The 12,233-nt window shown below is 43.5% G+C and overlaps 1 protein-coding gene across 1 annotated transcript in view; it reads left to right on the plus strand.

The window, feature by feature from the left end:
- Window positions 1-1,900, plus strand: part of LOC115088438 (potassium/sodium hyperpolarization-activated cyclic nucleotide-gated channel 1-like) — a 312,950-nt gene extending 311,050 nt beyond the window's left edge. The window contains exon 8 of the mRNA XM_029596713.1: window positions 1,747-1,900. Coding sequence (XP_029452573.1) covers window positions 1,747-1,757 — 11 coding nt within the window. The 3' untranslated portion in view covers window positions 1,758-1,900. The remainder of the gene's footprint in view (window positions 1-1,746) is intronic.
- Window positions 1,901-12,233: the final 10,333 nt, after the last annotated feature.

Here is a 12,233-nt window from a genome sequence, read left to right on the forward strand (position 1 = left end):
GCCTGGCATGTGGGTGTCTGCCTGCGCTGATGACTTGAAGAGCCAACTGACTTGGTAATTTCAGCCTGACTAGGGCCTGCCGGGCATGGGAAGACCAACCCTTCCTAGGCAAAACATGCTGCTACATCTATGCCCACAGAGACCTGGCTGCTTTTGCAGAGGGCTTCCAGCCACTAGATGGGGGATAGCTGAGGACGAGAGCCCCGAGAGTTCAAGACATTGCTGGATGAGGAAGCCCTGCATCTCTAGAGACTCTGTGGATGTTAGCGGCTACTCATCTGCCTCCTATGTCTACCCTACCATTGGTACCAATTGCACATCTTCAGTATATTATGCAGCACCATCCAGCATCCTAAGATCTGGTTCCCATCCCACACAATACGAACCAGACATCCCAGCTGCTGTGCCTCCATGTGCAAAGGTGGGCTCTGAAGAAGGCTCACTATTTCACCACTGCTTTATACAAATAAATTGTTGCCATGGTTCAGGCAAAACACTAATGTTTTGTTTTTTAAATAATGCAAAGACGCCGCAGACCCACATAGGCACTTGGAGATGGGGGGAGAGGTTGGGGTAGCTGGGCTGAGGCAGCTTGCTATAGCATGGGAGTAATGCACCTTGTGGCTGAAAACCTGCTCCTACACTGTTGCTGCTTATCTTCCTTCTGGTCCTCAACTGTACTCATGCCGCATCAATCCAACCCTACTGCACATCAAGACCCACTACCACAAGCATTCACCTGTACTGGCTCCCTTTTATTTTATTTTAATTGCAGCCAAGCATACTGCCACCATGTGAAAGGCCTTCTGAAAGGAAAATCTCAGGATCCCACAACATTCCTGTGAGCACCTGACATGCCATCACCAGCTCCTCCACATTGCATGCCCAGTTGGGGGGGGGGGTCTTGCTCCGATGCACCATGCTGCTGCAATGGCCTGTCCAGAGCCCAACCATGCTCATGCCCCCACCGAAGGTGCAGTTTCCCATCTCATCTCAAGCAACAGCGTCGGGCCAGGAAGCCAGCGTGACCCCTTCTTGGGCCTTTGGAGGGACTCAGCAGCCCCAGGGAGGGAGAAAGAATGCTTCTCTCCCCTCACCAGGTCACACACAAGGCCTACACTCAGGCCACCTGAGCCCCAACACGAGACGGCCCTCCATGGATATGGGTGGGTGGTCAACACACCCCACCCCTGACGAATCAACCCCAGCCCTGTATCACCACAACTGTGCTGCTGGCCCGGCAGTGACAGTGCCGATGGGGTAGGAAACCCCCAACTCCCGCACCTCACCCCACACCGAACTCTGCGCCACAAAACACCCCCAGTTGCAGGAGGAACAACACACAGGGGCAATGGGTGCAAAATGAGATCTGTTTCTGGGGGTGGGTGAGGGGCATCAGTTGCCTGATCCCCAACCGCTCACCACATAGCCAGCCCATGTTGGCTTGCAGGCCCCTGCCACCACAGAGGATGCACAGATGCCGGCCCTCTCCTTTACCTTTGCAAATCCTGTTTTAGAGTCTTAAAGTACTAAATAAAGAACACTGTATGATGGTGTTCTCTATCCAGAGAGACAAATTTGTAGACAGTTTTTCATTTTCACTAGTTCTCCTACAAGAAAGATACATATATTAAATTGCTTTTCTAGTTTATGAACCCTAAAATTGTCAGTGATGTTGTTGATAGCATGTTGTGAGTGCAGCCATGGAACAGCTTAACTAACCATTTTTTTTCTAATTCTCCACAGGATCTGAATAAGAATATGAAAGCCTGCTAACCTTACTGAAGCAAGAACGCTTCAAAGCATCCATGGACAGAGAAGCTAAAATACGATAGATTCATTAAGATTATCTACAACTTAAGAAAGTTAAATGAATCAGCTATAAATTGAAAAGCGATGACAGGAAATGTCTCATCTTTATTATTTAATTAAAAATATTTTATTTTCTGAAAACCATATTCTTCATTTGCTTTCTTATTAAAACCTGGAGCCACCCAGAAGTTTCAAAGAAATGCTGAAAAAAGTAGAATCAAATAGATAATTGTAATTTGAGGCTTTGAAAATATTTTGAAATACCTGCGGCTTGCAAAAGTATTCGATCGCTAAAAATTCATAAGATTTGTGTGGATTACAAATGACATTTACACAGATTGTTCCGGACTGTATGTATATTGCAAACCAGCATGGTCTTAAAGTAAATTTTCAAAGTCCCAATCCATTATTTCTCTGCATTTTTTGTAGAATAAAATTAAAAACTGAAATATGCTGCTTGCACAAGTATTCATTCCAAGTGCTGTGGAAGCACCAAGCTCCAAGTTTACACAGATGAAAGATACTGTCCTAACAACTGGCTTACATTTGTCCTCTACCTGTGAATCAAAAAATCAGCTTTTCTGGATAAAAGACCCCCTAATTGCAGTACCATTGGTCAGACTGTGAATCTGAAGGAAAGCTTTGAAAATGAGGACCAAAGAGCATTCTAAGGCAATTAAAAATAAAATTATATAGACATGCACAAAATCAGAAAAGGCTACAAAATAATATCCAAGTGCTTGGATATGCCAGTGAGCACTGTTGGATCAACTGTGAGAAAATGCAAGCTGCATTATACCACCCAGACACTACTTAGACAAAGCTGACCCTCAAAACCCAGTGTCACAGCAAGAAGGAGACTCATCCGGGAAGCCAGAGAGAGGCCAACAATCACTTTGAAAGAACTACAGAGTGATTACTGGAGTGGAGGTGCACCAGTCAACCATATCAAGAGCTCTACATAAAACTGGCCTTCATGGGAGAGTGGCTAGAAAGAAGCCATTACTGAAGAAAAAAAACACATCAAATCACATCTGGAGTTTGCCAGAAAGCATCAGAGTGACCCAGCTAAAATGTGGGATAAGGTTTTGTGGTCAGATGAGACAAAATTCAAAACACTAACAGGTGAATTTTGAAAGTCCTGTATGCCAAAACCGGGAGATACACGAGTATCTCGGGCCAGCATGCACCGAGCAGATTTTAAAAGCTGTCTGAGTATGTGCATATCTTCCACTACGTGCACAAATACAGTTTGCCGAAAAAGGGGTGGGGCATGGGCATTCCTCTATTTATGAATGAAACCAGTCCGTAAATACTTGTGTGCACAAGCGCACTTTGGGGTCTCCTACCGCGTAACTTCTGCTATGGATGGCGTGTAAGTCCTAAAATAAAAAAAACTAAAGAGATAAGTGGGGTTTTAAGGGTTGGGGATAACAGGCTAAAATGGAAGATATTTAACTAGGGGGGTTAGGAAGTCCTATCCTTTACCTGGCCAAACTGGGAATGAATTGGGAAAGCTGGTAATGGCGTTGGCGAGCACCCCTTATAAAATTCCCATACTTACATGCTAGAGGAGGCATTTGTGCACACATCCATTATAAAATTTGTGCACTTGTATGCGCGTTCAGCATATGCATGTATGTGATAAAATGGCTGCGTCATTTTGCTTGAGCTGGTATATGTGCATACATGTATGCCCACGTGCTATTTTTAATATTCACCTGTATGTCTGGCACAAACCTAACACTGCCCATTCCTCAGCAAACACCATCCCAGCAGTAAAGTATGAGGGTGGCAGCATCACATTGTAGGGATGATTTTCCTCAGCGGGGACTGGACATCTTGTTAAAATTGAAGGATGGATGGATGGTGCATCATACAGGGAGACACTGCAAGACAACCTGCTTCAGTCTGCTAAAATGCTAAAACCTGGGAGAAAGTTCACCTTCCAGCAGGAGAATGATCCCAAGCATGAGGCCAAAGCAACATAGAGAAAGCTTAACAAGAAGGTGAATGATCTACAATGGCCAAGTCAAAGTCCAGATCTCAATCCCATCGATAATCTGTGGCACTATTTGAAAATTGCAGTCCATAAGCATCATCCAAACCTAAAAAACCTGGAGCAAATCTGCCAGTAAGAATGAGCAAAAATCACTCCCAGTGTGCAAAGCAAAAAATGGTTCTATCAAGTACTAGTCTGTAGGAGCTGAATACGTATGCAAGCAGTATTTTTTCAGTTTTTAAATGTTATTTTACAATAAATGCAGAGAAATAATGAATTGTGAATTCAAAAATTTACTTGAAGAGCATACTGGTTTACAATAAGCATACTGTCTGGAACAATCTATGTATGTGTCATTTGTATGCCACACAAATCTGCTGACTTTTCAGGGGATCAAATACTTTTACAAGCCACTGTATGATGGCCTTGAGTAGTTTTTTACTGAGCCACTGCAATAGCTCAATCTAAATATCTTATCATGGTTTTTATTAAAGCAGAAGAAATCTTTCTCAAATGGTTGAACTTCCCACTCAAGTAATATACAAGAGTTAATGTAAGTTAATATAGTTAATTAAGTATGTTCTTATTATTGGGAAATACAAATTAAATATTTAAATAATAATAATAATAATTTAATAATATTAATAATTTCAAATTTGCCACTTTCTTTGATCCAAAGAAAATAGCACAAAATGTACCTGTTTTATACATCACATACATTTTCTTTTGCAAATGAAATGAAGATTACAGTTTTGTGTTGTATATTGTAGGGGTAGTCCGCATAAATTATTCAGCAAATACCCACAAAAATTGCATAAATACATGCATATGTGCATGCTTTCGCTTTTGAAAATTATCTCATCAAAACTATCTGCACACAATTACACCTGCTAAACTGTTCAGAGAAAGTTTTTGGGAAACATTGCATGGGTATTTTTCAAAATGCAAACATATACTATCATGCAAACACTTACTATCATACATAAACACTTACTATCATACATAACACGCTATATAAAAATAACTCCCCCTGGATCGAAGATATGCCACACTTCCACCAGGCCAACCGTCCTACCAGAAACTCCCTTGCGGGCACCCTCCACACCCCTTCACTCAAAATTGCTCACCTCACAAACACCAGAGCGAGAGCCTTCTCCATCGCCGGCCCCACCCTTTGGAACTCCCTCCCCACCGAGCTCCGACTAGAACCTTCACTTAATCAATTCAAAAAAGGAATCAAGACCTGGTTATTTAAACAGGCCTATCCCAACGCCTCTCAACCCTAGCATTTGACTTCTCCTCAACACTCATTATTTCCCCCCTAGTACAGTGTCCCCCCGCCCCCCGACACACCCTCCCTCCCTCACCACCCCATCCATTTTATGGCTTCCTGATATTCAGTCACCACCTCTCCTTCCCATCGCCACCACCTGCCCCCTTGTACAGTTCCTACCCCACCCCGCCTCCCCTATGCGCTTCATCCCCCCACCCCGCGCTACCCCCCACTCTGTCGCCTCTTGTATATAATTAATTTATGTCCAACCTGGTTAACCACATGTAATCTCATTTAATAACTGTGGCGCCCGTTGGCTCTACAGTAAAGTTGTCACCTTTTAACTTCCTATCCTTCCTCCATCTATCATTGTAATTTCCTTTCTCAGTTGTCTGTAAACCGACATGATGTTTTTTTTTTACGAATGCCGGTATATAAAAGTTATAAATAAATAAATAAATAAAAAATAAATATAGCACATTTTCAAAGGATTTACATGCGCCGGGCCTATTTTCAAAGGGCCCGGTGGCGAACATAAAGCCCCGGGATGCGTGTAAGTCCCGGGGCTTGAAAAAATGGGCAACCCGGGGGCGGGGGTGTGGCCAGAGGCCTCTGCAAGGCTGCTGGGCTGGGGGAATCATGCACCATCAGTCATCCAGCAGGCATAACTTGTGAGATAAAAGTACGGGGTGTTTTTTTTTTCGGGCTGGGTGCGGGACAGAAGGGAAGGGAGGGGAAGGTGGGGGGGGGGGGGAAGGAAAGTTCCCTCTGAGGCTGCTCCGATTTCAGAGCGGCCTCAGAGGGAATGGGGAAAGCCAGTTGGTCTCCCCGAGGGCTCGGCATGCACAAGTTGCACTAGTGTGCAACCCCTTGCGTGCGCCGACCCCAGATTTTATAACATGTGTGCGGCTGCGCGCGCATGTTATAAAATCGGGAGTGCCTTTTAAAATCTGCCCCATATGTATTAGTGCCTTTATGAACGCCACCGCTTAGTCCATGTAAATTTATGCACAAACATGACATATTTACATAAGTTTATCCACATATCAGTGGAGGGCAATTTTATAAAGGCCTTGTCTTTTTAAAAACTTTTCATTCTATTTTATTTATTTGGATATGACTCATACCTTTTCATTGGTAGCTCAAGTCAAATTACATTCAGATATAGTAGATATTTCCCTGTCCTCAGATTACAATCTAACAGGGAGATTTACAAAGCCACAATAATTTACCCCGAATGGGGCAAAGTATCACCGATGTGTGGTCCTGTGATACTTGATTCCTCCTTGTAAAAATATTGTGGCAGTTTTGTGGTCTATTTTGTAATGTGGAAAAAGTCCACGATAAAAAATATTGCCATGAAACAGCAAAATATATGCAATGGTGATCTTGGTCAATTGGGGCCACCATCGGCTTAAAGGATCACACAGTCCAAAAAGGATCCCCATCAAAGTGATAAAATCCTCCGAAGTCTTGACAGGTGACCCTGTATAAAAAAAATGTAAAACTTGTGTGGTGATGCCCCACCGCTATCCAAAACCCTCCCCTTTGAAAACAAAGCCCCTCTGGGATTCAAATTCATCCACGACTTCCCTGCACACCATAAAGTACTTTTGGTCCCTGGGGTCTAGTGGCCCCAACCCCCCTTCCATTATATTAATCCCTGATGGGTTAGGTTGCACCCCCCCCCCCCTCAATTTTAACAAAGTACCTGGTAGTCTAGGGGTGCTCAGAGTTACCCCTATCTCCAGGCTGGTGAACGCCATTTTCCAAAATGGCACTGATGGATCTTTGCCCCATTATGTGTGATAGGGGGTAAAGGCCAGTTGGTGACATTTTGGAAAATGGTGGCAACTAGCCTAGAGCTAGGGGTTGCTCCGGGCCACTGCAGATTACCAAGGACTTCATGTTAAGGCATGGAAGGGTCTGGGAGGAGGAACCTAGCCTACCAAGGATTTATTTAATGGAAGGTGATGGGGGCCACTAGACCCTAGGAACTAGATATATTTTATTGGAAAATGGAGAGGGTCTTGGTGGGTATGGACACCTGGAGGGGGTTTGTGGGGGACAGAAGAGGTTGGATGATTGGGGTCTGGGTTTGGATAGGGGTAACACAAGTTTAAAATTTATTTTTTCTTAGCATACAGACAGGTGAATCCAAAAGCAGTGGGTTATGCACCTCTACCAGCAGATGGAGATGGAGCAAAGCTGACATCACAGTATATACACCCCTGCTGTGTCATCAGCCCGCCATAATTCTCCATCTCCAGCAGATGGCGGACCTGCATCTCCCTACTGGGGATTGATTTAAGTTTTAGAAGAAGAAAAGATGAAGGAAATGTAATTTGGCCCGCTCTCCTGAAGAGATACCTTATTGTCCCTGTCTCAGCTGTGACTTGCTGAGTTGATTTCTATGGTCCCTCAGATGAGTGCCTTGATCCAGTAGCTGGTTTTTCAACTTGGTGTGGCCTTAGCTGTAAAAGAAAACAAAGAAAAAAACCCCACAGCTGAAAGGAAGCTGAGCGCGGAGGTGAAGGTTTATGCCCTCTCCCTCCGCAGCCAGAACATAAGAACATAAGAACATAAGAAAATGCCATTTATTTTTTATTTATTTATTTAAATTTCTTATATACCGGCATTCGCGATGGGAGTCGCATCATGCCGGTTTACAAATAACAAGGTGTGACAACAGAATAAATACTTAATAACTTAAAAACATTAACATGTGATAGAAGAATAAGGTAGCAGTTACAATAAAACAGGGATAAAATGCAACTTGGAATGAAGAGAAGGCAAAAGAGAGATTAACACTGAGATAACAAAAGAATGACCAAGGTAAATAAAACCAAGGTAAATAAACCTGCCTCATTAAAAAAAAAAAGAGAGAGAACATTATTGAGTTGTCAAAGGTTGTTGATTACCCTGACGGGAGTTCTTAGTTGCTTGAGTTGAGAGTGGGTTCAGTTGGTGTCTGGAAAGGCTTTCAAGAATAGCCAGGTTTTAAGTCTTTTTCTGAAAGTGGGGAGGCAAGGTTCCTGTCTCAGTTCTGGTGGGATAGAATTCCACAAGGTAGGTCCTGCTGTAGAGAAAGCCCTGTCTCTGAGAGTCCTATGGTTAAAGGTTTTTGCAGGAGGCACCTGTAATGAGTCTCTGTAGGACTCTCTGATAGGTCTGATGGAGGTATGTTTTTTAAATGGGATTTGGAGGTTAAGCGGAGAGAGTTGATGGAATGCTTTGTAGATGGTAGTAATGGATTTATATAAGATTCTATAGTGCACTGGCAGCCAATGTAAGTCTTTGAGAATCGGAGATATGTGGTCTCTTCTTCTTGTGTTTGTCAAAATTCTGGCCGCCGTGTTCTGAACCATCTGAAGAGGTTTAGTATGAGAAGACGGGAGACCTAATAGAATAGAATTGCAATAATCTAACTTAGAGAAGATTATTGATTGCAAAACTGTTCTGTAATCGTGGAAATGGAAAAGTGGTTTGATTCTTTTTAAGACGTGTAATTTATAAAAGCAGTCCTTCGTGGTTTGATTAATAAAAGATTTTAGATTTAGCCGATTGTCGATAATGGCTCCTAGGTCTCTTACATGTGAAGTTTGAAAGCCGGTTGGAGGATTTGAGGTGAGGTTACTGTTTTCAGGGGAAATTATGAGGACTTCGGTTTTAGCGGAATTTAAGATTAGATTTAGGCTGGAGAGGAGGTTGTCAATATTTTGAAGACAGTTTTCCCAGATTTTGATAGTTTTTGTAAGGGATTCTTTGATAGGGATGACAATCTGGATGTCATCTGCGTATAGAAAGTATTTGAGGTTAAGATTGGTTAATAGTTGACATAGGGGTAGGAGGTAAATGTTAAAGAGCGTGGGGGAGAGAGAGGAGCCCTGTGGAACACCTAGCGAAGAAGGGTAAAACTGTGATTCTTTGTTATGTATTTTGACTTTATATCCTCTGTTTCCCAAGAATGATTTGAACCAGGCAAGAGCAGAGCCTGTAATTCCGATGTTCGCTAGTTGATTTAGGAGAAGGGAGTGATTCACGGTGTCAAAGGCCACCGATAGGTCGAGGAGTATCAGCAAGTAGGCGTGACCTTTATCGAGGCCCATGATGAGGTAATCTGTCAGAGATATGAGAAGTGATTCTGTACTTAAAGATTTTCGGAAGCCGTATTGAGTGGGGAATAATATGTTGTTGTCTTCGAGGTATTCAGATAATCTGGTGTTGACTAATTTTTCTGTAACCTTGGCTATAAAAGGAAGGTTGGATATTGGGCGGAAGTTGGATGGATCTTTAGGATTAAGGTTCGGTTTTTTTAATAGGGGTTTGATAGAAGCAACTTTCAGGTCGTCTGGATAAATTCCTTGGGCTAAGGAACAATTGATAATGTCAGTTAGGGTTTTGGAGATGGTATCTGGTATTAGCAGCAGTAGTTTGGGAGGGATCTGGTCAAATGGGTGGGATGATGGTTTCATTCTCTTCAATACTAACTTGGTCTCTGATATTGCAATGGGTTCGAAGGCTTGTATAGCAATGTCATTGCAGTGATGGCGGAATGTGCTGGGTGGGGCTAGGGTATTCGTTTTTAGTTGAGATTGCAGGTTGGAAATTTTGTTACTGAAGAAGATGGCCAGCTCCTCAGCTTTTTCGTGCGCTTGGTTGAGTGGGATGTCCGGAGAATTGGGTTGAGTTAAGTTCGAGACGTAAGTAAAGAGGGCTTTTGAATCGAAGATGAGGTGATGTATCTTGTGAGCGTAGTAGTCCCTTTTTGTTTTTAGTGTGGCGCTCTTGTAAATGTGAAGAGCGAGTTTGTAAGCTGAGAGGGAGGTCGGTGATGGTGCTTTACGCCATTTATTTTCTTTTTGTCTCAGTGAAAGCTTGAGTTTTTGTAGTTGGTCATTAAACCAGGGTTGTCTTCTGGCGGCATTATGTTTAGGTTTTTTTGTTGCCAGTGGGCAGAGTTTATTAGCTGCCGATTCTGTGATGTTGGACCATGAGTGGAGAGCCGTGTTGGGAGTGGAGATGTCTATGTGGGGGAGTTCTAGGACAAGGTGTTCGTGAAGTTCATCGGATGAACATAGGTTTCTGTAAGTAAATTGAGGTTGAAGATCTTGTTTGATGTTAGATTGTGCCAGCGAAAAAGTGGTAGAAATTAAAGCATGGTCTGACCAGGGGACTATTTTGCATATGGGGGGTGCTGAGTACGCGATGCCTGAGTTTACAAAAATGAGATCCAAAGTGTGTCCTGCTCTGTGAGTAGGGTTGTTGATTATCTGCTTGAATCCCATGGCGGTCATTGCATTTAGGAAAGTTTCACAGTTTGTAGATGGAGAGGGGTCATCAACATGTAAGTTGAAGTCTCCCAAAATGATGGCTGGAACCGCAAGATTTAGGTTAGTAGCTATTATTTCTAGAATGGGGGAGGCATCTGATTCCAGCAGTCCCGGAGGGGCGTAGACTAGAATGATTTGTAGCTGGTCAGATTTGAAAAATCCGGCTTCAATTTTTGTGGGAGAATGAATTGGGAATTGAGTAAGTCTCAGCTCTTTTTTGGCTGCAAGGAGAATACCCCCACCCTTTCTTTTCTGTCTGGGAATAGAGAAGAAGTCATGGGATTCCGTAGGAAGTTGGTTTATTAGTGCGGTGTCCGTCTGTTTAAGCCATGTTTCAGTAATTGCACAGAGGTCAGGTTTGGTGTCCAGTAGAAGGTCATTAAGTATTAGTGTTTTTTTGGTAAGGGATTGAGCGTTGAATAAAATCAGAGAGAAAAGAGCCAGGCCTAGTGTCTGTGTAAGGGGGGAAATCATGATAGGAATGAGTGATTTATAGGTAGTTGGCCGTGAAAACACTGATGGGTTTCTAATGAGAAATGACCTTTGTTGGAGAATTGGAATAGGGAGACCAGTATGCATTGAGGCTTGGAGGGGTGAGCGCTGGATGCTTGCTGGAGTGGAAGGAGGAGCGCTGGATGCTTGCTGGAGTGGAAGGAAGAGCGCTGGATGCTTGCTGGAGTGGAAGGAGGAGCGCTGGATGCTTGCTAGAGTGGAAGGAAGAGCGCTAGATGATTGCTGGAGTGGAAGGAAGAGCGCTAGATGATTGCTGGAGTGGAAGGATGAGCGCTGGATGATAGCTGGAGTGGAAGGAAGAGCGCTGGATGATTGCTGGAGTGGAAGGAAGAGCGCTGGATGATTGCTGGAGTGGAAGGATGAGCGCTAGATGATTGCTGGAGTGGAAGGAAGAGCGCTGGATGATTGCTGGAGTGGAAGGATGAGCGCTGGGTGGAAGGGTGAGCGCTAGATGATTGCTGGAGTGGAAGGAAGAGCGCTAGATGATTGCTGGAGTGGAAGGTCTGACCCAGCCATACTTGGTCTGACCCAGCCATACTTGGTCTGACCCAGCCATACTGGGTCAGACCAAGGGTCCATCAAGCCCAGCATCCTGTTTCCAACAGTGGCCAATCCAGGCCATAAGAACCTGGCAAGTACCCAAAAACTAAGTCTATTCCATGTAACCATTGCTAATGGCAGTGGCTATTCTCTAAGTGAACTTAATAGCAGGTAATGGACTTCTCCTCCAAGAACTTATCCAATCCTTTTTTAAACACAGCTATACTAACTGCATGAACCACATTCTCTGGCAACAAATTCCAGAGTTTAATTGTGCGTTGAGTAAAAAAGAACTTTCTCCGATTAGTTTTAAATGTGCCACATGCTAACTTCATGGAGTGTCCCCTAGTCTTTCTACTATCCGAAAGAGTAAATAACCGATTCACATCTATCCGTTCTAGACCTCTCATGATTTTAAACACCTCTATCATATCCCCCCTCAGTCGTCTCTTCTCCAAGCTGAAAAGTCCTAACCTCTTTAGTCTTTCCTCATAGGGGAGTTGTTCCATTCCCCTTATCATTTTGGTAGCCCTTCTCTGTACCTTCTCCATCGCAATTATATCTTTTTTGAGATGCGGCGACCAGAATTGTACACAGTATTCAAGGTGCGGTCTCACCATGGAGCGATACAGAGGCATTATGACATTTTCCGTTTTATTCATCATTCCTTTTCTAATAATTCCCAACATTCTGTTTGCTTTTTTGACTGCCGCAGCACACTGAACCGACGATTTCAATGTGTTATCCACTATGACACCTA

Source organism: Rhinatrema bivittatum, chromosome 3, assembly GCF_901001135.1.
Source record: "Rhinatrema bivittatum chromosome 3, aRhiBiv1.1, whole genome shotgun sequence".
NCBI classification, from domain to species: domain Eukaryota; kingdom Metazoa; phylum Chordata; class Amphibia; order Gymnophiona; family Rhinatrematidae; genus Rhinatrema; species Rhinatrema bivittatum.